Source organism: Myotis yumanensis, unplaced genomic scaffold, assembly GCF_028538775.1.
Source record: "Myotis yumanensis isolate MYYU_CA2020_CCGP unplaced genomic scaffold, mMyoYum1.0.hap1 SCAF_4, whole genome shotgun sequence".
NCBI classification, from domain to species: Eukaryota; Metazoa; Chordata; class Mammalia; order Chiroptera; family Vespertilionidae; genus Myotis; species Myotis yumanensis.
This window is the reverse complement of record NW_027223755.1, coordinates 107,066,864-107,094,240: the sequence shown is the minus strand read 5'-3', so window position 1 is coordinate 107,094,240 and position 27,377 is coordinate 107,066,864. Positions and strand designations below refer to the sequence as shown.

General features: G+C 45.1%; 1 protein-coding gene and 1 pseudogene across 1 annotated transcript in view; one reads left to right on the top strand and one right to left on the bottom strand.

Moving 5' to 3' along the window:
- ITGAM (integrin subunit alpha M) overlaps positions 1–27,377 on the bottom strand; it is a 52,232-nt gene that overhangs the window by 19,102 nt on the left and 5,753 nt on the right. The window contains exons 6-12 of the mRNA XM_070413620.1: positions 22,214–22,344; positions 21,638–21,783; positions 20,817–20,970; positions 19,764–19,914; positions 14,341–14,414; positions 11,878–12,007; positions 11,282–11,424 (exon numbers count right to left, since the gene is read on the bottom strand). Of these exons, the coding sequence (XP_070269721.1) occupies positions 11,282–11,424; positions 11,878–12,007; positions 14,341–14,414; positions 19,764–19,914; positions 20,817–20,970; positions 21,638–21,783; positions 22,214–22,344 (929 nt within the window). The remainder of the gene's footprint in view (positions 1–11,281; positions 11,425–11,877; positions 12,008–14,340; positions 14,415–19,763; positions 19,915–20,816; positions 20,971–21,637; positions 21,784–22,213; positions 22,345–27,377) is intronic.
- On the top strand, positions 14,493–15,323 carry LOC139008407 (chromobox protein homolog 3 pseudogene; annotated as a pseudogene).

The window sequence follows — 27,377 nt, the reverse complement described above, 5'->3', positions numbered from 1 at the left end:
AGCAGCTGATCGATGTTTCTCTCTCATCGATGTTTCTAACTCTCTATCTCTCTCCCTTCCTCTCTGTAAAGAAATCAATAAAATATATTTAAAAAAAAAAAAGATTCCACACACAAAAAACTATTAGAACTGGTAAATAAATTTGGTAACGTAGCAGGATACAAAATTAATATTCAGAAATCAGTTGCATTTTTATACACCAATAACAAACTATCAGAAAGATAAATAACAAAAAAAAACTCATTTACAATTGCATCATAAAATACCTCAGAATAAATTTAACCAAGGAGCTAAACAACCTGTACTCAAAAAACTGTTCAAAATATTGAGGAAAGAAATTGAATAACACATGCACAAAAATAATGGGAGGCTATACCATGCTCATGGATAGTAAGAATTAGCATTGTTGAAATGTCCAAACTGCCCAAAGCAATCTACAGATTCAATGCAATATCTATCAAAATACCAATGGCATTTTTTCACAAAAATAGAACAAATAATCCTTAAATTTATATGAAACCACAAGACCCTAAATAGCCAAAGCAACATTGATAAATAAGAATAAAGCTGGAGGTATCGTGCTACCTAATATTAAACTGTACTGCAAGGCTACAGTAATCAAAACAGCATGGTACTGGCATAAAAACAGGCACATAGATCAATGGAATAAAATAGAGCCCAGACATAAACCCAAGCCTATATGGTCAATTAATTTATGACAAAGGAGGCAAGGATATAAAATGGTGTGAAGACCGTCTCTTCAATAAATGGTGTTGGGAAAACTGGGCAGATACACACAAAAATAAAATAAAATAAAACTAGACCACTCTTTTGCACCATGTACAAAAATAAACTCAAGATGGATTAAAGACTTAAATGGAAGACCTGAAACCAAAAGACTCCTAGAAAAAACCATAAGTAGTAAACTCCTTGAAATCGCTCTTAGCAATATTTTTTTGATTGAGGCAAATGAAACAAAAGGGAAAAAATAAATAGGACTACAGCAAACTAGACCATCAGCAAAATAAAAGACAACCTACTGAATGGGAAAACATATTCATCAATGATACATCTGATGGAGATTAATATCCAAAATATAGGGTGTTCCCAAAAAATCTATACACGTTTAACAACTGATAGCTCAATTGATGTTTCCTTCTTTTCACATTTAACTCATTGGAATTAGTAATTACTCAAAGTGTGTATACATTTTTAGGGACACCCTGTATATAAGGAACTCATACAACTTAACACCAAAAATAATCTGATTTAAAAATGGGCAGAGGACCTGAACAGACATTCCTCCAAAGAGGCCATGCAGATGGTCAATAGACATATGAAATGATGTTCAACATCACTAATCATCAGAGAAGTGCAAATTAAAACTGAAGTGAGATAGCACCTCACCTGTTAGAATAGCTATCACCAATAAATCCACAAACCAGTGTGGGCAAGAATGTGGAAAAATGGGAACTCTTGTATAATGTTGGTGGGAGTAAAAATTGATGCAGCAAATATGGAAAATAATATGAAGAGTCCTCAAAAACTTAAAAATAGAACTACCGTAATGACCCATCAATTCCACTTGTGAGTATTTATCAAAGAAATCCAAAACACTAATTTTAAAAGATATTTGCATTCCTGTTTATTGCAGCATTGTTTACAATAGCCAAGATATGGAAGCAACGTAGGTGTTCATCAGTAGGTAATTGGATGAAGAAGTGGTACGTATATACAGTGGAATATTAGCCATAAAAATGAATCACATCTTATTATTTGCAACAACATGGATTGTCCTGGAGCGTACTACTCTAAGTGAAATAAGTCAGCAGAGAAAGGCAAATAGCATTGACTTCACTTTTATGTGGAATCTAAAAAAACAAAATAAACAAAACAAAAACAACCTCATAGAGACAGAAAACAAATGGGTGATTCCCAAATGGGATGGAGGTGGGAGGATGGATAAGGTGAAAGATATTAAGAAGTACAAAATAGCAGTGATAAAAATAGTCAAGGACATATAATCAATAATATTGTAATAACTATGTATGCTGTCAGATGGATACTAGACTTATCATGGTGATTACATTGTAAGGTATAGAAATGTCTGATCACTCTGTCATACACCTGAAACTAATATAATACTGTTTGTCAACAGTAATTGAAAAATAAATTTTAAAAAAATCAATTGACTATATATGTGTCAGTCTATTTCAGACTTAATCGGTTCCACTGATCTTCATTATCTCTCCTTTTGCCAATGTCACACTCTCCTGATTATCATTTTATATTAAGTCTTCAAATCCCATAGTGTATTAATCCTCCACTAAATACCTAATGGTATTTCTCTAAGTTCTTTTACAAAACTGTTTTTTGGAAATTCTATTTTCTATGATTTTTCATATAAAATTAATTTAAAAATTAGCTTGTTAAATATATATATATATATATATATATATGCCTAAGAAACCATTACGACTGGTTGACTGGTCGCTATGACGACACACTGACCACCAGGGGCAGACACTCAAAGCAGGAGCTGACCCCTGGTCGTCAGTGCACTCTCACAGCCAACCTTCCGCAGTCCCTCCCCCTGGCCAGCCAGCTGCCCTGATTGGCTCCAATTGGGCCAATCGTCAGCCAGGTCGAGGAATCCTACCCGTGCACGAATTCGTGCACCGGGCCTCTAGTACATAATAAACTACTAGGATTTTGTATGGGCCTATGTTGCATCTACAGATCAACTTGGGGAGAGTTGACATCTTAACAATATTGAGTCTTCTAGTCCATGAACACAGTATATTTATTTACTTAGGTCTTTGATTTCTCTCATTAGTGTTTGTAGTTTACAACATACAGATATTGCATACCTTTTGTTAAAGTTACACAACAACATTTCATAGTCTTTGGTGCTATGATAAATAGTACTTTGTAAAATTTTAATTTCCAATGTTTATTGCTAGTATAGAGATACAACTTATCCTATATAATGAAAGGCTAATATGCAAATCGACCGAATGGCAGAACAATTGGTCACTATGATGCTCACTGATCACCAGGGGGAAACGCTCAATGCAGGAGTTTCCCCCTGGTGGTCAGTGCACTCCCACAGGGGGAGCGCCGCTCAGCCAGAAGCCCTGAGCCAGGCTCACCGCTGGCGAGCACAGCGGCAGTGGTGAGAGCCTCTCCCGCCTCCATGGTAGCACTAAGGATGTCCAACTGCTGGCTTAGGCCTGGACATCCCCGAGGGGTCCCAGACTGTGAGAGGACACAGGCTAGGCAGAGGGGATCTCCCCTGAGTGCACAAATTTCATGCACTGAGCCTCTAGTTTGTATATATTGATCTTGTATCTTGAGAACTTACTGAAATAAGTTATTAGTTATAATAGTTTTTTTGTCGATTCTTTGGAATTTTTCATGCAATTTTCCAAACAATCATGTCATCTGCAAATAGAGACAATCTTATTTTTTTTTTCCACTCTGTATGCTTTCTCCCTCCCAACCCCTCACTCCCCCACCGACTTTTTCTTGCCTTATTGCGCTGGCTACATCTTATAGTATGAGGTTGAATAAGACTGGTGAAAGTGGATATTCTTGCTTTCTTTCCAATTTTAAGAGATAAATATTCTCTTACTTTTAAATATGATGCCAGCTATAATTATTTTTTATAAATGCTCTTTCTCAGGTTGAAGATTTTCTTTAGTTCCTAGGTTGCTGAGAAGTAAACATAATGAAAGGATGTATTTTGTAAAAAAATTTCTGTATCTATTAATATTATGTTTTATTCTCTTCTAGTATGTTGTTATGGTGAATTACATTGATTGCCTTTTTGTCATGATAGCTTTTTAAAAATATATTTTTATTTATTTCAGAGAGGAAGGGAGAGAGAGAGAGAGAGAGAGAAACATCAATGATTAGAATCATTGATCTGCTGCCTCTTGCATGCCCCCTACTGGGGATCAAGCCTGTAACCAGGTCATGTGCACTGACTGGGAATGCATCCATGACCTCCTGGTTCATAGGTGTTCAACCACTGAGCCACACTGGCTGGACTAATCGAGATAAAATTTACAAACATAAAATTTACCATTTTTAACTATAACACTTAGTGGGTTTTTGTATATTCACAATGTTGTATAATCATCACCACTAATCCCAGAACATTTCCATCACCCTGAAAAGAAATCTTATTTCTGTTAGCAGTCACTCCCTATTCCCCCACTCCTTCTATCCCCTGGCAACTACTAGTGTACCTTCTGGTTCTATGGATTTGTCTAATATGGATATTTCAGATGAATGGAATCATACTATATGTGGCCTTTTGTAACTGATTATTTTCACTTAGCATAAAGTTTTTTAAATATATTTTTATTGATTTCAGAGAGGAAGGGAGAGGGACAGAGAGATAGAAACATCAGTGATGAAAAAGAGTCACTGATTGGCTGCCTCCTGCACGCCCCACACTGGGGATCGAGCCTGCAACCAGGGCATGTGCCCTGACTGGGAATCAAACCATGACCTCCTGGTTCATAGGTCAATGCTCAGCCACTGAGTCACACCAGCTGAACTATGACTAAATAGTACTTCATTGTATGTAGATGCCACATTTTGTTTATGTATTCATGAGCTAAGTACAATTTGGTTATTGCAGCATAGTCTTGGAGATGTAAGGTACAACATAGGGGATACAGTCAATAATATTCTAGTAACTATGTATGGTGTCAGATGGGTACAAGATTTATCAGGATAGTCACTAAGTTATAAAATGTCATCACTGGGGTGTACATGTGAAACTAATATAATATTGCATGTCAACTATAATTAAAAAATTAAAAATGATAATCAATGAATAGCCATTCTAGTGAAATCTCTGTTGTGTTTTTAATTTGCATTCCCCTAATGACTGTTTATGTTGAACATCTTTTCATGTATCTGTTGGCCATTTGTATGCCTTCTCTGGAGAAATGTCTATTCAAAGCCTTGCCCATTTGAAAATTAGATTATTTGTCCTTTATTGTTGAGTTATAAGGGTTCTTTATACAGGGTGGGGCAAAAGTAGGTTTACAGTTATTTGTATGGAAAATAATGCAATCTAATCTAATGAAAGAGGAACATGCAAATTGACCACACCTCCACTATGCCCCAAGCCATGCCCACCAGCCAATCAGAGTGACTATATGCAAATTAACCCAACCAAGATGGCGGCCAGCAGCCACGGAGCTGGAGCAAGCAGGAGGCTTGGTTGCCCCGGTGATGGAAGAAGCCAAGCTTCCCACCTGCCCTGGCCAGCTGTGGCCTCCGCTCAAGGCAACAAAGTTTCAATTATAGAAGATAAATAAATCTCAGATACCTGCTTCCAGCCAGCCTCCACTGGGAGCTTGGGTGGCTGGGGGCCGTCGCCAGACTGCAAACAGCCATCAGCCCTTCATCCAGGATGGCCACACCCTCATGGGGTGAGGGTCCCCGCTGGGGGGCTTGGCCAGCCTGCAAACAGCCATCAGCCCCTCATCCAGACTGGCCAGGCACCCCAGCAGGACCCCACCCTGAAAGGGGTGTGGCCAGCCTGAAAACAATGTTCAGCCCCTCACCCAGGCTGGCCAGGCACCCCAGGGGGGACCCCCACCCTGAAGGGGCTGTGGCCAGCCTGCAAACAGCCTTCAGCCCCTCACCTAGGCTGGCCAGGCACCCCAGCAGGGACCCCCACCCTGAAGGGGCTATGGCCAGCATGCTAACAGCCATCAGCCCCTCACCCAGGATGGCCAGGCACACCAGTGGGGACCCCTACCCTGAAAGGGCTGTGGCCAACCTGCAAACAGCCATCAGCCACTTACCCAGGCTGGCCAGGCACCCCAGCGGGGACGCCCACCCTGAAGGGGGTGTGACCAGTCTGAAAACAGCCTTCAGCCCCTCACCCAGGCTGGTCAGGCACCCCAGCGGGACCCTCACCCTGATCCAGGATACCCTTCAGGGCAAACCAGCCGGCCCCCACCCATGCACCAGGCCTCTATCCTATATAATAAAAGGGTAATATGCAAACTGACCCTAACAGCAGAATGACTGGGAATGACTGGTCACTATGACACACACTGACACCAGGGGGCAGACGCTCAATGCAGGAGCTGCCCCCTGGTGGTCAGTGTGCTCCCACAGGGGGAGCTCTGCTCAGCCACAAGCCAGGCTGATGGCTGCCAGTACAGTGGTGGTGGTGGTAGCCTCTCCCACCTCCTCAGCAGTGCTAGGGATGTCCGACTGCAGCTTAGGCCTGCTCCCCACTGGCAAGTGGACATCCTCCGAGGGCTCCCGGGCTGCCAGAGGGATGTCTGACTGACAGCTTAGGCCTGATCCCCTGGGAGTGGGCCTAAGCCAGCAGGTGGTCATCCCCCAAGGGGTCCCAGACTGCGAGAGGACACAGGCCGGGCTGTTGGACCCCCCCACCCCCGAGTGCACAAATTTTTGTGCACCGGGCCTCTAGTAATTAATAAATAACAAGAGTAAACTCTGTGTTTCATAACTGTAACCCGATTTTTGCCCCACTCTCTGTTTTCTAAATACCAGACCTTTATCAGATATATTATATATAAATAGTTTCTCACATTCTTTTCATTTTCTTTATAGTGTATTGATGCTCAAGAGTTTTTAATTTGATGAACTACAATTTGTCTATTTTTTCTTTGGTTTCTTATGCTTGTGGTGTCATATTTAAGAAATCGTTGCCAAATCTATGATTACAAAAATTCACCTATAGCTCCTTCTAAGAGGTTTATAGCTTTAGCTCTTACATTTAGGTCTCTGATCCATTTTGAGTGAATTTTTGTATATTGTGAATTAGGGGGTCCAAATTTATTCTCTTTCATGCAGATATCCATTTATCGCAGCATCATTTGTTGGAAAAAATTATTTTCTCCATTGAATGAACTTGGTATCTTTGTCAGAAATTAATTGACCATAGACGTATGGGTTTATTTCTGTACTCTCAGTTCTGTTCCATTGATCTGTAGGTCTGTCCTTATGCCAGTACCATACTGTACTGTCTTTATTACTGTAGCTTGTAGTGCATAACACTAACTGAAACTGTAAGCAAACATAATTGGTCGGGAGGATCTATGGGAGGAGCTAGGGCTGATGACAGCTCTCACACTCTATGTCATCAGGAGGACCCTGATGGAAGCACTGTTTATAATAAAGCGCTTGGGTTCTGATTTCCCCGTCCCTTAACTTCCTTTTTTCTTCTATAAATACCCCTCGTCTTGGCATGCACGCCAGAGTGTGCACGTGGCTTGCCATGTCTCATGCACTGGGTTGCAACCCTTCCTTTTTCATGAATAAGTCCTTTTTGATGACAGAATACCCAGCTGATATTTTTCAGTCAACAGTAGTTAAGTTTTTCCCTGAGCAGTGGTTGGATTGTCGGCCCCACGGACTGAAGGATCTTGGGTTCAGTTTTGGTCAAGAGAATGTGCCCCAGTTTCGGGCTCAATCCCTGGCCCTGCAACCACTTTCTCTTTTAGTAAATGGAGAAAACGTATCCTCGGGTGAAGATTTTTTTTAAAAGTTTTGAAATTAGAAAGTGTGAGTCCTCCAATTTCATTCTTCTTTCTCTTTTTTAAAAAAATTTATCTTTATTGTTGAAAGTATTACAGATGTCCCCTGTTTCCCCATTGACTGCTCCTCCCCATCTCCATCCTTTACCCTGGTCTTCACCCCCTATTGTCTGTGTCCATGGGTTATGCCTATCCAGTATAATGAAAGCCTAATATGCAAATCAACCAAACGCTGGAACAACCAGTTCTATAATGTGCACTGACCACCAGGGGGCAGACGCTCAATGGCTGGCAAGTGCAGCAGCAGTGGTGGGAGCCTCTCCTGCCTCTGCAGCAGCACTAAGGAGCGGCCAGCCGAGCAGTAAGAAGCAGCGAGCAGGCAGGCAGTAAGGAATGTGGGGTCCTGGACTGCAAGAGGGCACAGGCTAGGCTGAGGGACCCCCACCAAGTGCACGAATTTTGTGCACCAGGCCTCTAGTATGCATATAAGTTCCTCAGTTAATCTCTTCCCTCCCCCATCCCCCTTCCCTCTGAGGATCTTCACTCTGTTGCATGTTTCCATGTCTCTGGATCTATTTTGTTTGTCAGTTTATTTTGTTCATTAGATTCCACATATAAGTGAGATCTTCATTCTCCTTTTTCAAGATTATTTTGGCTATTCTGGGTCCCTTGCGTTTCCATTTAGAATCAGTTTGTTCATTTCTGCAACATTGTTGAACAAGCCCTAATCCCCGGGATAAACCAGACTTGGTCATGATGTATTATTACCCTTTTTGGAGATTACTGAGTTCAATTTGCTAATAGAGTTGACCCTTGAACAATGAAAGGGTTTCGACCTATCCCCTCTCATGTAAATGAAATCCACACAGCAAACTTTACTAATAGCTGACTGTCGACCAAAAGCCTTACCAATAACATAAACAGTTGATTAACACATATTTTATATATGTTTCATATTGTATGCGTTCGTGACACACCTTTTTCTTCATTTTTTCAATATTTCTAGGCTATACAGTTTGTGAATTTTTCAAACTGCTGCAAATCTCCAAAAATTTTCCCAATATGGTATTTATTGGGGAGGGGCGGGGGGAGCGTGGATCTATACAGTTCTAACCCATATAGTTCAAGAGTCAACTGTATTTTCTTGAAATTTTTTAAATCTTTATTGGATATTGGTCTGTAGTCAACGAAGGGTCTTAAACTGAAAACTGATAGTTTCTCACTTAGTAAGCTCACCCTCCCTCTATGGATTAGAACAGTGGTTCTCAACCTTCCTAATGCCACAACCCTTTAATACAGTTCCTCATGCTGTGGTGACCCCCAACCATAAAATTTATTTTTGTGGCTACTTCATAACTGTAATTTTGCTACTGTTATGAATCATAATGTAAATATCTGATATGCAGGATGTATTTTCATTGTTACAAATTGAACATAATTAAAGCATAGTGATTAATCACAAAAACAATATGTAATTATATATGTGTTTTCCGATGGTCTTAGGCGACCCCTGTGAAAGGGTCATTCGACCCCCAAAGGGGTCGCGACCCACAGGTTGAGAACCACTGGATTAGAGGGAGGCAACATGGGACTTGGGAGACCAGTAGGAAGGTTACAGCTGGATCTACAGAGAAGATGCTGATGGCCTGGACCAGGCTGTGGCAGTAAAAATGGAGGGAGAGGGTAGATTTGAGATGAATCTATTTCCTGTCCTTCTCCTCAGTGTTTTCTCCCACCTCCTCCCCTTCCCCTACACTCACACTCCGAACTCACACTTTTTCCTTCTGACCGTTTCCTTTCCTCACTCTTCACTTCTCTAGTTCTTCCCCCTTGCGCACTGCCTTCAGGAAGCCTTCCCTAACGCTCTCGTGTGGGTGCCCCTCCCATTTGCTCCCATTTGACTGTTCCAGTTTAAGTATTTATCACCCTTGGTTGTAATTTGCATGTGTAATATTTGCATGTTGTGGGGAAGTTTACCAGCTGGCCTTCCCCACGTGATTCTGGACCCCCACACACAAAACAGAGAAGTAGCAACACACTCACCCTTGACTTCCTGGAATCCCCACACATTCTCCCCAACCCTACCCCTTCTATATGTCAGGCACTGGCGCCATCAATGGTCAATATGTGTTGGTAGCTGAAACCGGTTTGGCTCAGTGGATAGAGCCTCGGCCTGTGGACTGAAAGGTCCCAGGCTCGATTCCGGTCAAGGGCATGTACCTGGGTTGCGGGCACATCCCCGGTAGGAGGTGTGCAGGAGGCAGCTGATCGATGTTTCTCTCTCATCGATGTTTCTAACTCTCTATCTCTGTAAAAAATCAATAAAATATATATTTTTTTAAAATATGTGTTGGTAAGACCTTTAAAGAACATATGAAGAATTTGACTATTGACAAAGAATTATGACAAAATCGTTCTGGTACAGAGCAAACTGGTTTCATCCACACATGATGCATTAATTGCAGACCAAAGAGAACCACAGATGAAAATTAAAGGAATACACAGAACTACAGTATCATGGATACAGTCCTATTTAAGGAATTTGCAAGGATGGTTTTGACTAAAGATTTTTGCCTCACACACCACATAAGATGCAACCACAGTGCTTCTGCAGGGGTGATATTTAAAATAGGGAACTGTTAGGACTGCTCAGGCTCTCAGCAGGGTCCTAGCCGGAGTAGGTCCTAGAGGTCCCCTGAGGTGCCCTGCCTGACTTCATAGTGGCTGGGGAAGTTCAAAGAGTACTAGGGCCCTAGCTGGTTTGGCTCAGTGGATAGAGCGTTGGCCTGAGGACAAAGGGTCCCGGGTTTGATTCTGGTCAAGGGCACGTACCTCAGTTGCAGGCTTCACCCTAACCCCAGTCCTGGTCAGAGTGCATGCAGGAGGCAACCAATCAATGCGTTTCTCTCACATTGATATTTCTCTCTGTCTTTCCCTCTCTCTTCCACTTTCCCTAAAAATCAATGGAAAAATATTCTTGGGTGAGGATTAAAAATAAAAGAAGAAGTACTGGGGAAGGGACTATTTTTGCAAGACAGGGGCCACCGCAGGGAAATATGACAGATATGGAATTATTTCAATGCTTTAATAACTAATATGCTTATATTGATTATGTACTGTCAAATACCAGCTCCGTATACAGGTAAACTCATAGAGAGCTCTGTAAAGGTCTGTGTTATTATTTACTAGAGGCCCGGTGTATGAATTCGTGCACCGGTGGGGTCCCTCGGCCTGGGCTGCTGGGATCAGGCCGAAACCTGCCCTCCGACATTCCCTGAGGGTCCCAGATTGCGAGAGGGCACAGGCCAGACCAAGGGAGCCCACCCGTGCACGAATCCGTGCACTGGGCCTCTAGTATGCATATAAGATCTTTGGTTAATCTCTTCTCACCCTCCCCTCTCCCCCTTTCCCTCTGAGATTCATTAGTCTGTTCCATGTTTCCATGCCTGTGGTTTCCACTCCTGTGTTGAGCATCTGCCCCCTGGTGGTCAGTGCGCATCATAGCTACAGGTCAGATGGCCGAATGGTTGGCCGGTCTCTTAGACTTTTATATATATAGATAGATCGTTGTGAGAGTATTCTCAAATGCAAAGCTGATTCTGTGAGTCTCCAGCCCAAGGCCCTCTGAGGTGCCTTTATAAACCTCTGTCACACATGGCACCTGGTGATGCCACCCTGGAATCTCTCCGTCCCCAGATGCCTCTATGTGCACATCCATGGTCCACATGCTCTGCACTCACCTGGCTGCCCTTGATAATCGCGTTGGCCTCCCAAGCACCAGCGCTCTGTCTGAACATTGCCACCAGGCCAGTGTGCTGATATCGAGGTGCCCCCAAGGCCAGGGTTTGCACCCGGCCCCGTGAGATGACTTCGGCAGCATAACCTAAAGGTGATATCAAGAGAAGTGTGTTTTCTAGCAGGCCTACGCTTGATAGGTTGGGGTAACTGGACCCTGCGCTGTACTTCTCTTTGTTAACATAATTAAAACAAAATTTTGAAATTTCTGTCTTTAAACCTATTCCAAGGGCCTATGAAAGTTCCAACCACGCCGAAACCGGTTTGGCTCAGTGGATAGAGCGTCGGCCTGCGGACTGAAAGGTCCCAGGTTCGATTCCGGTCAAGGGCATGTACCTGGGTTGCGGGCATCTCCCCAGTAGGGGGTGTGCAGGAGGCAGCTGATCAATGTTTCTCTCTCATCGATGTTTCTAACTCTCTATCTCTCTCCTTTCCTCTCTGTAAAAAAATCAATAAAAAAATATATATATATAAAAAAAAGAAAGTTCCAACCACATCAGGTTGAGTTGTACCACATCCTGACCCTGTCCTCCCCACTTACCCAAGTAAGCATCGTTCATGTCTGAATCTACCCTGGTTGTGTTGATGAAGGTGACTTTATCCTCTGACATATGCAGGAAGGCTCCACCAGCCCAGTCAAAGCTCCCCACAGCACCCAGCAAGGGACCATTCTGGGAAAGAGAGTAGGATGGGATTGAACAATCTATAGCTTCAGTGCAATCCACATCAAAATTGCAATGGTATTTTCCATAGAAATAGAACAAACAGTCCTAAAATTTGTATGGATTCACACACACACACAAAAAAAGAAACCCACACCTAAATAACTAAAACAATTTTGAGAAAGAACAAAGCTAGAGGCACTACACTTCCTGATTTCAAACTATATTGCAAAGCTATAGTAATCAAAATGTATGGTATTGACATAAACATAGACACATAGACCAATGATACAGAATAGAGAGCCAGAAATAAACCCATGCATATGTGGTTAACTAATTTACAACAAATAAGCCAAGAACATACAATGGGGAAAGGACAGTTCCTTCAACAAATGGGGAAGGGGAAACTGGACAGCCACATTCAAAAGAATGAAACTGGACCACTCTATTACGCCATTCACAAACATCAACTCCAAATGAATTAACTATTTGAACATTAGATCTGAGATCATAAAACGCCGGGAAGAAAAGAGAGGCGGGAAGCTCCTTCACATCAGTCTTAGCGATGGGCTGTTTGTTTGGTTTTATTGTTGTTGGATCTGACAGCAAAAGCAAAGGCAACAAAAGCAAAAATAAACTAAGGGGACTGCATCAAAAGCTGTGCTCAACAAAGAAAGCCGTCAATAAAACGAAACAGGCAACCAATAGGGTGGGAGAAGACATGTATTTCAATCTTATGTCTGACAACGGGTTAATACATCCAAAATCGATAAAGAGCTCATACAACTCAATAGCAAGAGAACAAACAACATGATTTAAAAATAGGTAGAGGATCTGAATAGACATTTTTCCAAAGAAGACATACAGATAGACAAGAGGTACATGAAAAGTGCTCAACAACACTCAACAAAATCAAAACCACAGTGAGATATCACCTCACACCGGTGAGACTAGCTGTCATCAAAACGGTAAAAAATAACAAGTGTTGGTGAGGATGTGCACTGTGTGGGAATGTAAATTGGTGCAACCACTATGAAAAACAGTATGGAATTTTTTTCAAAAAATTAAAAAAAGAATTACTATACAAACCAGGAATTTCACTCTAGGTATTTATCTGAAGGAAACAAAAACACTAAGTCAAAAAGATAGCTGCACCCCGTGTTTGCTGCAGCATTATTTACAATAGCCGAGACTTAGAAGCAAACTGTCTATCAGTGGATGGATGACAAAGGAAATGTGGTAGATGCAATGGAATATTTCTCAGCCATAAAAAAAAAAAGAAGGAAGAGACAGAGAAGCATTGATCAGACTGTCAGACCTCAGAGGGAAGGTAGGAGAAGGTGGGGGTAAGGGGGAGAGATCAACCAAAGGACTTGTATGCATGCATATAAGCCTAACCAATGGACACAGACACCAGGGGGGTGAGGGCATGAGTGGGGGAGTGCAATGGGGGGATAAGGACACATATGTAATACCTTAATCAATAAAGAAAAAACATTTTTTTAAAAAGAAGGAAATCCTGTAATTTGTGTCAACATAGATCAGTGATGGCGAACCTTTTGAGCTCAGCGTGTCAGGATTTTGAAAAACCCTAACTTAACTCTGGTGCCATGTCACATATAGAAATTTTTTGATATTTGCAACCATAGTAAAACAAAGACTTATATTTTTGATATTTATTTTATATATTTAAATGCCATTTAACAAAGAAAAATCAACCAAAAAAATGAGTTCACGTGTCACCTTTGACACGCGGGTCATAGGTTCGCCATCACTGACATAGATGGACCTGGAGGGCATTAGGCTATGTGAACAAAGTCAGACAGAGAAAGACAAACACCATATTATCTCACTTACATATAGAATCTAAAGAACTACTCATAGATACAGAGAACAAATTGATGGTTGCCAAAGGCAAGGGGTGGGGAGTGGGCAAAATGGATAAAGGTGATCAAAAGGTACAAACTTCTAGTTATAAAATAAATAAGTCCTGGCGGTGTGATGTACAGCATGGCGACCATAGTTAATAATACTGCATTGTATATTTGCACATTGCTAAGAGAATAAATCTTAAAAGTTCTCATTCCAAGAAAAAAATTGTAACCATGTGAGGTGACAGATGTTAACTAGATTTCCTGTGGTTGTCATTTCGTTTCCCAGTGTATACACATATAGACTCATTATGTTGCAACTGAACAGGTTGACAAAGAAGCAAGAAAGGACCACTGCTGATCACCAAAGAGGTGCCTCCCAAAAACTACCCATCACCGAGAAGAGCCCCCAACCCCTTTGCCTCTTCTCCCCCTCCTTACCACCCCCACAATGTAACGAAGGACACTTACGGAGGTTATGGAAGCACTGAAGCCTTCCTGAGACATCTCATACTCGAAGGTGCTGCTACTTCCTGACTGAGTACCTGTGAGGAGGAGACCTCTTCACATTAAAGAAGGCAGAAGAGCCCAGCTGGCGTGGCTCAGTGGTTGAGCATCGACATATGAACCAGGAAGTCACTGTTCGTTTCCTGGTCAGAGCACATGCCCAGGTTACAGGCTGAATCCCCAGGAGTGGGTGTGCAGGAAGCAGCTGATCAATGATTCTCTTCATTGATGTTCCTGTCTCTCCCTCTCCCTTCCTCTTTGAAATCAGTAAAAATATATATATTAAAAGAAGGCAGATGAGCCTGGAACACGGGCTGGAAATTCAAATGCTATGGTAGCCAGTCCCCACCCCTCCCTTAGGATGGGGCTGGACTGCAGTGGGCAGGGCCCAGAGCAGCTCTGCAGTGGAGATAACTATCAGAGTCTGCAATAGAAAACGGTCTCCAATAAAACTACACTGCAAAGACTGGGAACAAAACAAAACGGAAGAGTGAAAAGTTGAAGAGACAGAACCTGAAGAATTTGTAGTGGAAAAAGTATCGGACCGACGCTGAGCAAATGGTCAGTGGGTCATTCCCTCGGGACTCGTAGGCTGACAATGCTTGGGAACCTGGAGGACATTTAGGTGGCCCAGAGCTCACAGAAGCATTTCTTCATTCTCAAAAAGCTGGTACAGAAAGAAAATCTTTATCTGCAGTGAATCTGATGACAGTAAATCAAAGAGAAGAGCTGCTGCTGATAAGCCACGTGGCTGGCCGAGGTGTGATCCTGAAGGACCGCTCGTGCCAGAGACAGTGGGGAGTCAATGTTTCTCATGAGACAGAGGATGCAGACGTCGTGGATGTGGTGCTGGCAAAAGAGGCAAATAGGAAGTGTCCTCCATTGTAATTGCTTCTGATGAGGAGAGCCTGACTTGGCATTCTTGTCCCGAAGATGAAGCCCAATAATTGCATTGCTTTCCATATATAGTTATAGTTGGTTATGGTTATAGTTATAGTTGGTTATGGTTATAGTTATAGTTATAGTATGGTTATGGTTATAGTTATAGCTTAGTTATGGTTCTGGTTATAGTTATAGTTATAGTTTGGTTATGGTTATAGTTTAGTTATGGTTATGGGTATAGTTATGGGTATGGGTATAGTTTCATTTTGGTTATGGTTATGGTTATGGTTTAGTTATGGTTATAGTTATAGTTATGGGTATGGGTATGGGTATAGTTTAGTTTTGGTTATGGCTGTGGTTATGGTTATAGTTATAGTTTAGTTATGGTTATGGTATAGTTATAGTTTGGTTATGGTTATGATTATTATGGTTATAGTTATAGTTAGTTATAGTTACAGATGAATATGGTGGGTCTTAGGTTTTTTATTTGTTAGCATAAGAAATAACCACATTCTAATGAAAATCAAGTTTGATGTCTGTTTTGAAGGAGCACTGGGGGCGTGGCTGGGCGGTTGTATCTGTGGCACGGGGCACTTTGAACAAAGGCTCTCTGTAGTCGCTTCCTTTATCATAAAAGAACACTGGATGCCATGGTGTATTTCTCCCTCTGCATTAGGAAACTTTCCTAAATGTTGGGTAAAATCCCCAGTCATGACTCAGTCATTCATACCTAAAGATCATTGCAGGTTTTCTGTTTATTTGGGTGGTTTGGTGAATATACATAAAACAAATATGTAAGTGGTTTTTGTTTCTTTTTCTTAAACATTCACCAAAACAAGCACAGCATCCACAGCCACAGATAAGTGTATGTTTCTGAGCTGCCTAAGAAATAAATCACTACCATGCCACTGAAATTTCCCCTGAGGCTTTAACCTCTGAAATTAAATAGATAATTAGTAATTAACTGGACAATCTTATATAATAAAAGACAAAGATGCTAATTGACCATACCTTTGCTATGCCCACCAGCCAATCAGAAGAGTATGCAAATTAACCCAACAAAGATGGCCATTAAATTTGCAAACTGCAGGTGGGGTGGGCAGTACCAGAGCCGCCTGCAGGATCTAGGCTGCAGACCAGGGACTGGGGAGGCGGGGCGGGCAGCGCCAGACGCCACCTATGAGATCCGGGCTGCAGATGGGGACTGGGGAGGCGGGGTGGGCAGTGCCAGAAGCCACCCAGGGAGGCAGAGCTGGTGATCACCCCAGGCAGAAGCCTGAGGCCTGGGCAGGGGCGGAGCCAGCGATCGCACAGGGCTGGGGGTCCCCTGCCCAGGCCTAATGCCCGGCCTAAGGCATTAGGCCTGGGCAGGGGCAGAGCCGGGGATGGGTGTGAACTACAGAGGAAACACCTTTTCTGACCGCTCATTGGCTAAGCTCCCTGTATGCCACTGATAATATTCTTAGTAACTTGGGTAATAAGAATCCAGGAAGGTGATGTAGGGTTTTTCCACCTCACTCCTGGAGAAAAAAACGAAGGTCAGCTGCTGGAGGGGCTAAGAAATATCATATCCTGCCCTAGCCAGTTTGTCTCAGTAGATAATGCCTCCACCTGCCTACCACAGGGTTTGGGTTCAATTCTGACCAAGGACATGTACCTAGGTTGCAGGCTCTTCCCTGGCTGGAGCCCAGGTCAGTGCTCATGCAGGAGGCAACCAATCAAAGTGTTCCCCTAACAATGGAAACATATCCTCAGGTGAGGATAAAAAAAAAATAATAAAGAAATGTCATATCCTATGAAAGACACATCTTGAAAATGCCTAAAGAAAGTTATCATTTTTTCATGGTGAAGGGACCAGAGTCCATGTTGATGAAAACACCTTGGTGGCTGCGGTGACTGGAAGTGGCTGTAGCAGTGGGGTGATGGGGCTGGTGCCTTCCCCTGATCAGCCCGGTCGCCTCCCACAAGGGGAGGCCAGACTTTGGCTTAGGCCCGCTCCCCAAGGGGAGCAGGGAGCAGGCCTAAGCTGTCAGTAAGACATCCTCTGAGGGCTCCCAGTATGTGAGGGGGCAGGCTGAGGGACCACCCCCCCCCCCCAGTGCACAAATTTCGTGCACCGAGCCTCTAGTCCTATATAATAAAAGGCTAATATGCAAATCGACTGAACGGCGGAACGACCGGTAGCTATGATGCACACTGACCACCAGGGGGCAGACACTCAACACAGGAGCTACAGGGGGAGCACAGCTCAGCCAGAAGCTGGGCTCATGGCTGGCAAGTGGAGCGGTGGTGGCAGGAGCCTCTCCCACCTCCGCAGCAGCGCAGGAAGCAGGCCTAAGCCATCAGTCGGACATCCCTCAAGGGCTCCCAGACTGCGAGAGGGCACAGGCCGGGCTGAGGGACCCCCCTCCCTGAGTGCACGAATTTTGTGCACCGGGCCTCTAGTTTAAATATAATGTAAGCAGATTAAGTTGGACCATTTAAGAGCAGCCATATCAGATTCTCTATCCATATCTACAATCATAAATGCAAGTTTATTTGAAAAACCCCTGAAAGGAAAGTTTTGTCACTAGCAACAAACTCCCACCCAAATAGGAGAACTAGTGGGTTAATCAGGCCAGCAGGCTTACTTAAAGCCTCTCCCTCATAAGCCATCTCTTTACCTGAAGTTGAAATCCCTGTGCCACATTGACTACAGTGTCTTGGTTCATGGACTATGTTCATGGAAACCTAATCAGATGGTTAGAAACCTTGGCCATTGAGGACCTGCTGGAATAGGCGGTGAACAAGCTGTTGTCACCTAAACTCTTGACCTGCCTGTTTTCTCTTTAGCCCAACTCATCCCTTACACGTAGCTCCGTCTCAGCATTTGGGGTTCTGGTTCAGCAGAAGCCAGAAAAAACAGTCACTTTGTAGTAAACAGTGTTACCCAACTGTACATTGTTTACTTTATTGTAAGTACTGGTAAACAGTGTAAATAGTTTTATATTCCTCTAACACACACACACACACACACACACACACACACACACGCTTTGGTGGCCAAAGAGAGAGGCTCGGGTGAGAGCTATGTTAAATGAGAAAGCATATGCCCCACCCCTTTTAAAGGGATGGTGGCTCTTTGGCTCCCGCCACTTTTTGCCAAGTGGGAATGTTGTCCTGTAGGTGTATAATATTCCAGCTTTTCAAGAGTAGCCATAAATCCAGATTGTATGTGAACCTTCCCCCAATTTTAAATTATTTTATTCAGAAAACTTTGATCGAGCACCCTCTATGCACCAGGCACTGTTCTAGGCACTGGGAAAACAGCAGTGAACCAAACAGACAAATGTTGGCAACATCCACATTTTTAGAAAAATACTGTGGGGGGTTTGGCTCCGCTACCCTCCAAATGTTCAGCCTGTGGCAAGAGCGGCAAAATTAGAAAAAAAAAAGTCTAGATTCTTCTATTCCAAAGGAACTGACCAAGGGGAGCCAGAGTTGCTGGAAATGGAGGAACCAGGGAGAGAGCTTGCCAGAAGCCAGTTCCAGCATGTCATAATTGCAAGAGTTTCATCAAAAGGTTGATGGAACTTGAGGACTCAACAAGGGCTGAGTCACATATGTTGGCACCTGTTGGGAATGGCTGAGGGCATTTCCCCAAACCTGAAAAGGGATGGATTGCTTGCTGCCAGACAGCTCAGGGCATCTTAATCTACATGTTATTGCCTCCTACTGGCCAAACACCTGAACAGCCATAGGCTAATTCTTCCATTCTGACAATGGACTCTGTATAGGAAACCCTGACCCTTTGATGTGTATATCTCCACCTCGCCTCAGGACAATTTATGTTAATAAAAAGCATGGGGTCCTGAGACAAGATCTTAATTCCTTTTAGCTAAGCTCCTCTGATCCCCATACGACTTTCAAAATTATGCTTCGTCTCTGGACTTCTTTAAGTTATACACGGCCCCTTCTTCAGATTTCCTGAACCCTTCTATAGAGTGTCCCAAAATTCACGCAAGATTTGAATTTTGCGTGAGCATTAACAACAACAAAAAATAAAATAAAAGCCTAATTTTACTTGGTTTATTGAATCAGATTCTAATATCTGTTGCCCTTTGATTTCAATTCCTTCAATTTAATAAGCATTACCAAGAACCAATTATGGCCCAGGAGCAGGAACAATGAAGACCAATAAAAACCACAGCTTTGCGTTTGTGCCAGCAAAGCCGTGGAGGCCATTTACCTGATGTGCTATTCCATACATAACCCTATACTGTATACTTTATGAATCAATAAAAAATTTACAATTTTTAATTATAAACCTGTGTTTTCTATCAAAATTACTTCTTGCATGAATTTTGGGACACCCTATAGATGCCGGAACAAGAACCCCGGCAAGAGCTGATGCTGAGGGTCAGGATACCAGAGATCAGGAGGGCCTAGTTTCTGAAGAGGAATGTGTGTTTCAGGGTGAAGGGCTGCCTCTGAGGCTGTTTCAGAAACATGGGACCAGAGCTCACCTTCAATCGCAAAGATCTTTTCCTGAAGCTGGTTCTGAATGGTCTTCAGAGCTTCGAAGTTGGTCACCTGGAACACGTGGTCGTGAGGCGGCTTGGACGCGATGGTTTCCAGCTCTTTGCGGGAATCCTCGCTAGTGAAGGCATTGCCCACCTGTTACCAAGGAACAGAGGCCGAATCAGACCAAGAACATTCCGGCACAGAGCATTCTGCAGGACAAGTATCGGAACAATGTGTGTCACAGGAGGGAGCACCAGAGGCTCCTGGGCCAGGCCGCCAAGCAGAGGAGAGCGGTTGTCCTCTATGTCGAGGGGGCAGCTGGGACTGAACCCCACCTTTGGTCTGTGAGCTGTGCTGCCTCCTGGGGGGGCTGGCCTCCCCCGAGGAAGGGGCGCCCTTTCCTTTCATGAAGGTGTTTCCCACTTGCCATGCCGTGCACCCCCTTCTGTCACACAAGGTTCTGTGGTAGTTGGATTACACTGGTGATCCCAACCCTTTACCCATTCCTCAGCCCCAGCCATCTCCCCAAAGCGTCGCTGTGCCCTCCTGTTCCTGGCCGAGTGAGCTGCCTCGCTCACTTCTCTGCGGTCAGCCACATGCATGCTATTAAGTGTGACACAAACAGAGGCTTGAAAAAGTGCTTGCGACATCTCCACTGGCTCTTTGTTCCTCTGCCCTCGCCATGAGGACGGGCCCAGGCCAGGCCACTGGAGGGTGAGATGGAGCAAAAGCCCTGTTACTGCTGCCCCGCCATCCCGTCCAGCAGAGGGCGCAGGAGAGCGCCCAGCCATGGTCAGCGGGGCTGCATGAGTGAGCCCGGCTGAGACCAGAAAAACTGCCCAGAGGACCTCCAGACCCACTCACTGTTTAAACCACTGGGTTGGGGGAGTTTCTGGCACAGCATCGTTGTGACAGTAGTTCACTGATTCACCCACATAGGGGTTGGCCGGGACTGTCGCCCACTTCGATTTTATTGATATTTGCTCACCGCAGGAAGGTGTATCTAAGCAGAAAGCCTCCCCAGAGGCATCAAGCCCGGGAGCCACAGTTCCTACCCCAATGACGTAGCGAATGACGCCCTCTCTGTCTGCCTCGGGGATGACATCCCGGTACTCCAAGGGATCCTTATACTTTGCTCCGTCTGTGATGACAACTAGGATCTTAAGGGCATTCTTCCGGGCTCCGCTGTTGCTGTTAAACAGTTCTCTTCTGTGCGGGGAGAGGAGGGAAAAGTCAAGTGCAAGCAGGTGGAGATACGCTTAATGCCGGGAGGGGTCAGGGTCAGCAGTCGCTGGTGAGGCTCAGCTAGGATGGGCTGGGGCTCCCCTGAGCCGACCACTGGGGTGAAGGCAGCAGGAGAGGGGCGAGGAGTGGCGGGAAGACACCGTCACTGCTTCTCCATGCTTTGCAGAGGGTGAGTTTTTTAACTGAGTATTATTCCTCTTAAATTAAAAAGTATATATATATATTTAATATTCTTAATTGGGCTTCGTCAACAGCTCTCTAGCTTATCTCCTGCACTTTTATCCCACCCCCACCTTTGCCTCTACACACACACTTACACACACAGAAATCAGAGTGAACGTTCCAAAAAGAGTGATGGTTCCATCTCCCCACTGTTTAAAATCTTCCGTGGATCCCCTCTGGCCTCAACTATCTCTCCAGCCTTCCTCTCGCTTCCTTCTTCACTCCCACCTTTACTTACACCTTGTTTTGTCATGAACAGTCCCTCCTCCACACCTTAGCATGCTGTTTCCTCAACCAGAAATAGCCTTTACTCCCTCCCTCCCTGCCTGAACAACTCCCCTCATCCTTCAAAACCCAGCTAAGAGGATCACCCCCTTCTCACATCCTAAGCAAAAAGGGAAGAGCTTACACTACTTTTCGGATGCCCGTGGCTGTGTATGTCCACCCTTGAAGCTGTGTGATTGGCCCCACCAGTAGCCTCGGGTCAGGGTTAGCCTTGAAATCTTGGAAGGTGAAGTGGGTCTGGAAAGCTTCAGAGTACTGCATCAAAGAGAACTGGGGACGGAACCTGGCATTACACTAAAGAAGATGCCTCTCCCCCTCCCTTAGCCATCTCCCAGAAAGCCCTGCAGAAATCTTAAAGCACCCCGGTCTCCAACTTCTACACTGCCCCCCTCTTTCTGCCCCACCAGGAAAGAGACCTGCCATCTGCTCTCAGTGCTACAACTCAGTCAGAGACGACGCGGGGGTTTCATCTCCCACGCCAACCCCTATCAAATAGTCAGAGCTGCCCACGTTACAGGGAGTTGGAGGAATACCGAGGCTTCATCCAGACAGAGCAAGAAGGAGAATCATGAAAGAAGATCATGATCGACTGACCATTTGTCAAAGTCTGCAGTTGAGGGAGGAGAGGAAAGTGGTGGCCTGGTTGCTATGTCCTTGCAGCCTTGCTTGGGCTGTTCCTAACCTCCCCATTGGCCCTCACCAAGGTTTTGGACTTTGTGAACTGATTCATCACAGTTGAGACGAAATCCTTCATCCGCCGAAAGTCATTTTGGTTGATGCTGCCAGAGCCATCAATCAAGAAGGCGATGTCGCTCTCCTGCTGAGGGCACTCTGGACAAAGGAAAAGGGTGTGACGTGATTAAGTACTTCAGCTTCGGGTGCTACATGTAGGTTAGTATTATTCCTCAGGATCGGGCCTAAACCGGCAGTCGGACATCCCCCGAGGGGACCCAGATTGGAGAGGGGGCAGGCTGGGCTGAGTGTGTCTCCCTCCCCCCCCCCCCCCCCCCCCCCCCGCACCCTATGCACGAATTTTAATCACCAGGACTCTAGTTTTTAAATAAAAATGTGAACAAATTGGTATGAAAAACAATTGGTTAATTCTGCCCAAGAGAGTCAGGGAACGTGGTGATATTAGAGCTACCTCATGAAGAATGAGAAATAATTTGCCAGGAATACAAAGGAAGAAACAAGATCCGAGGGCGGGAGGGGAGGACTAGCACAGGTATGCTGGATGTTCTTCTGCCCTCAGCCCCAAACCTACTTTCTACCCTCCCAACTCCGCTCCGCAGCCTGGGAGAAGTGGGCCCACATGGTCCAGAGCAACAGGGCTCTTTTACCCTCTGGCTTCTAGTTGGATTTACCCAGTTAGGAGCTTCAGCAGGAGACTGGAGGGAGGGAGAAAAGTGAGATCAGAGTGTTCTCCTCTTGGCTCCCTCCCTGCAAGGTTGCTCTAGCCAGCTGTGTCCCTCAGCAGATCTCCCATCCTCTCAAGGAGGCCCGCTCACACACTTCCTCTCTGCTGGGTTCTGGTGACTTCCCTCTCCTTGTCTTATCAGCTTAGGGGTGGTGACAGCTCTGCTGGCCCTGGGTTCCTGGACTGTCCCTAGTAGCTTAGACCCTACCACATATTTATAATTAGTCCCTTTGCAAATAGTCCCTTTGAGTTACCTTAACTGGAGTGTGCCGCCTGTTCCAGTAGAGACCTCAACTGATACAAAGGGGAGGGACCTCAAAGAATTCTGGCAGAATCCAGAAATGGACATGGAACTACCGGGGTAAACCTATCTGATGGAGATGGAGACGAGGCTATGACATTAAGCAGAGAACAGTTGGAAAGAGCCTCTCTATCCCAAAAAGAAGTTTGACTTTACCCCTTAAGCAGTGGGGAGCCACAGATGGTTCTTAGGGAAGGAAGAGAGATGATGTGTTTATGTTGTAGAAAGATTGCCATAGCAGTGAAGACTTTTAGCAGCTTTATTCATGATGTGAAATACTGGAAATAACCCAAACACCCTTCAGTGAGTGAATGGATGAATCGGTGAATGGGACTGTGGGAAATCCATGCAATGGAATACTACTCAGCAATAAAAAGGAAAGAACTACTGACATAACAATGTGGGTGAATCCCACATGCAAACTCAAAAGGTTATGATTCCATGTACGTAACATTCTCGAAAAGACAAACTATATAGTGATAGAGAACAGATCAGTGAGTGCCAGGGGCTAGGGGTGAAGGGGAGGAGGCAACTGACTATAAAGGCGCAAAGGTTTTCTTAGGGGGGAGTGGAACTCTTCTACATCCTGTTCATGTTGTTTTCACACAAATAGATACATTTCTTAAAATTCATGAAACTGTACACTAGAAATAGTCATGGGGATATAAGGCGGGGCAAAGGAAAATAGTCAATAATATTGTAATAACTATGTATGGTATCAGATGGGTGATAGGTTTATCGGAGTTACCCCTTCGTAAGGCATATAAATGCCTAATCACTATGTTGTACACCTGAAACTAATATAATATATATCAACAGTAATTGAAAAAAAAATTTTTTTTTAAAGAAGAAAAGTAAATTCTTTTGTAGGACATTAAAAAACTAAAATTACCCAAAAAGTGTTGGCTTCTTAAAAATAAACAAACAATGCCAGCCAAGTGGCTCAGTTGCTTGGAATGTCGCCTGGTGCACCAAAACGGTTGTGAGTTCGAGTCCCGGTCAGGGCACATGCCCAGGTGGTGGATTTGATCCCCAGGAGGCAACCAATCAATGTTTCTCTCTCACATCTCTCTCTCTCTCTCTCTCTTTCTCTGTCTCTCTCTCATCAGTAGACATACCCTCGGGTGAGGATTTAAAAAGAAATTTTAAAAATACTAGTAAACAAACAGGTTCTAAGGTTTATATGGAATATATACAAAAATTGGCCAGAAAAAAAAATTATTTAATCTCAAAGATAAGTTGAAAACAATCAAGGCACATACAGTGTGTCTAGCAGGCCACCATTGTGATGCAGGGAGTATCTCCAGAGATGACACAAGACACAGGCAGCAGGGCTGCCTCCAGAAAGGAAACAGACTGGGGAACCCAAGGGAGAGCGTCTCACAGTCCACCCCTTAGTGCCTATTGAACTGCGAACCAAGTGCATCTTAAAGGAAACGGAAATGGTTTTTCAAAGAAGAGTCTTGAGCTCCTGGGAGGGCCGAAGACAGAGATGTGAGAATGGGAGCTGAAGCCACAGAAGTGGAGGCGTCGGGCAGGAAGAACGCATGGGAAAGTAGAGAAACTGTAACCTGGTGCCCTGGGCAGGCAGGGGCAGATGGCCTGGCAATGATGCTTAGCAGAAGCCCCTGCAGGGGGGAAGCAGGAAGGGGAGGGGGGGTGGGAACACCTGAGGCGGAGGTATGTGGGGAAGGAAGGTCTGTAGGTCACCTTAGAGAGGTCAGTGAACATGAGGACAGAAAAGATACTCGCCATTCAGGGTCACAGATGCCATTTGCAAGGTCTGTACCGCGGATGGGCAGAGGCCGGATGTCAGAGCGTGAAGTCAGGACATGGGGGAGATGGCGCCAAAGGAGAAAGCCAGCCCTTTGAAGACGTTTGGTGAAGGGAAGGGGAGTCGGAGGGAGACAGGGCAGAGAGCAGGAAGCGGGGAGGTTATATTTATTGGTGTGAATCTGTCCTTGATGGATTCTAAGATGTGGGTATCAGCAGCAGGTTTACATTCAAAGGAATGGGGGACCGTGAAGGTCCTGGAGGGAATGAGTGAGTGACGACACGAGCCCCAGGTCGGTGACGTGAAAGAACCTCTGAGGCCCAGACGAGAGACCCACTCCTGGAAAGGCCCCCCTAACCCCAGTGAGACGGTGCCTTCGTGGGGATCTGGACGAGGAGAGGGGGATGGGGAGGGAGTTCCGGCCTGGCAGCTGTGGTTTTCTCTGGGAAGAAGGCGGTAGCTATCTGGTGAGAGTGGAGTGCAGAGGAACCGGGCGTAAGGGAAAGAAATGTAGAAGGAGGACACCGCTGCCCTTGGTTCCAGAGCCGACTTGGAGACAAGCAAAAAGGTGGCCAGGCAGTGAGAGAACGCAGCGGCCGAGAGCAGCTCAAAAAAGATCCCCTCGCTCACTCTCCTTCAGTCAACAGATGTTTGGGGAACCAGGTGTGGTCGGCAACCGCCAAGATAGTCACCTCCTCTTGAGTTTTAATTAGATTTTTTTTTTTTTTTTTCAGAATGACACTCTCTTTTAGTGAGTGAGTGAGTGAGTGAATCCTCGCCTGAGGATATTTTTCCATTTTTAGAGAGGATGGGCGGGAGGGGGAGAGACAGAGAGAGAAAAACATCGATGTGAGAGAGACACATTGATTGGTTGCCTCCCACATGGGCCCCGATCAAGCCTGCAACCAAGGTACGTGCCCTTGACTGGAATCGAACCTGGGACCCTTCAGTCCACAGCTGTGCTCTACCCACATAGCCAAACTGGCTAGGGCTTAGCTGAACTTTTTTTTTAAATATATTTTTATTGATTTCAGAGAGGAAGAGAGAGGGAGAGAGTGATAGAAACAACAATGATGAGACAATCATTGATTGGCTGCCTCCTGCATGCCCCACACGGGATCAAGCCTGCAACCCAGGCATGTGCCCTGACCGGGAATCAAACTCTTACCTCCTGGTTCTTAGGTCAACGCTCAACCACTGAGTCATATGGGCTGGGTTCAGCTGAACTTTCTGACTCACTTCAAAGAAATTGCAGAAGTTATGAGCTGTAACTTCTGAGATTAGTGTATGAAAAGACTGTGACTTCTGCTTGGGTGCCTGCTCTCTTCTCTCTCCATCTTTATCCACCCACCCCTGAGGGAAGCCAGCTGCCATGGTGTGCGCTGCTCGCGGTGGAGGTCCGTGTGACGAGCTAGGGGAAGCCTCTAGCCATCGGCCAGTGAGGACCCAGGCCTCGGTGCAACAACCTTGAAGTGAGCTTGGAGGTGGCTTTTTCCCAGTCAAGCCTTCAGATGAGACGACAGCTCTGGTGTGACAACTTAACTCCCATCTCATGAGCAACCCTAAGGCAGAGGCACCCAGCTGGGGCACGCCCAGATTCCTGATGCATTGAAGCTGCAAGATAATGAATCTTGTTGCTTTTAGCTGCTACTTTCAGGGGAAATTTATTATGAAGCAATAAATACAAAAGCACAGAGCAGTGAACAAGCTAGGCAACATCCTTGCTATCCTGGAGCCGACATTCTAGAAGAAAGGACAGATGAGAAGCACGTGGAAAATGGAAATGCAGACGTGAGAACAGTAGTTAGGGCGATGTGGCAGGCGTCACACGGGGATGGTTGGAAGGGCACTGGGGAGGCTTCTGGAGAGGGGGCATTGGAGCTGAAATTACGACAGTGGCTGTCAGCTGAGCTCTTGGGGAAGAGCACACCAGGCCGAAGGAATGGAAAGTGCAAAGGCCTGGAGGCAGGGGCAGTTCTGTGTGGTTCTTGGAGAAGAAAGACAGCCGGTGTGGCTAGAGCACAGCGGCTGAGGGAAGGGATGGCAGAGAAGCTGGAGAGGTGGGCAGGGCCTCACCACCTAAAGCTTCAGAGCTCTGGCCAGGAGACTAAGGCACTTCCTGTAAGGACAATGTGTGGAATATCACCTTACAAAGATGAGCGGCTATCGCAGGACTTTTCTTGAAGTGCAAGACCCTAGCACTTCGCCAAAGTCTGTCTGTCTGTCTGTCTGTCTGTCTCTCTCTCTCTCTCTCAACCTTCTACACCCAGACTTCTAAGTCACGCTACAGACTACGAGTGGTCCCCAGTCCAGCGCTGCCCCTGCCTCCAGCCTCTGCTGCCCATCTCCCCTCTATACGAAGCGCAGCCTAC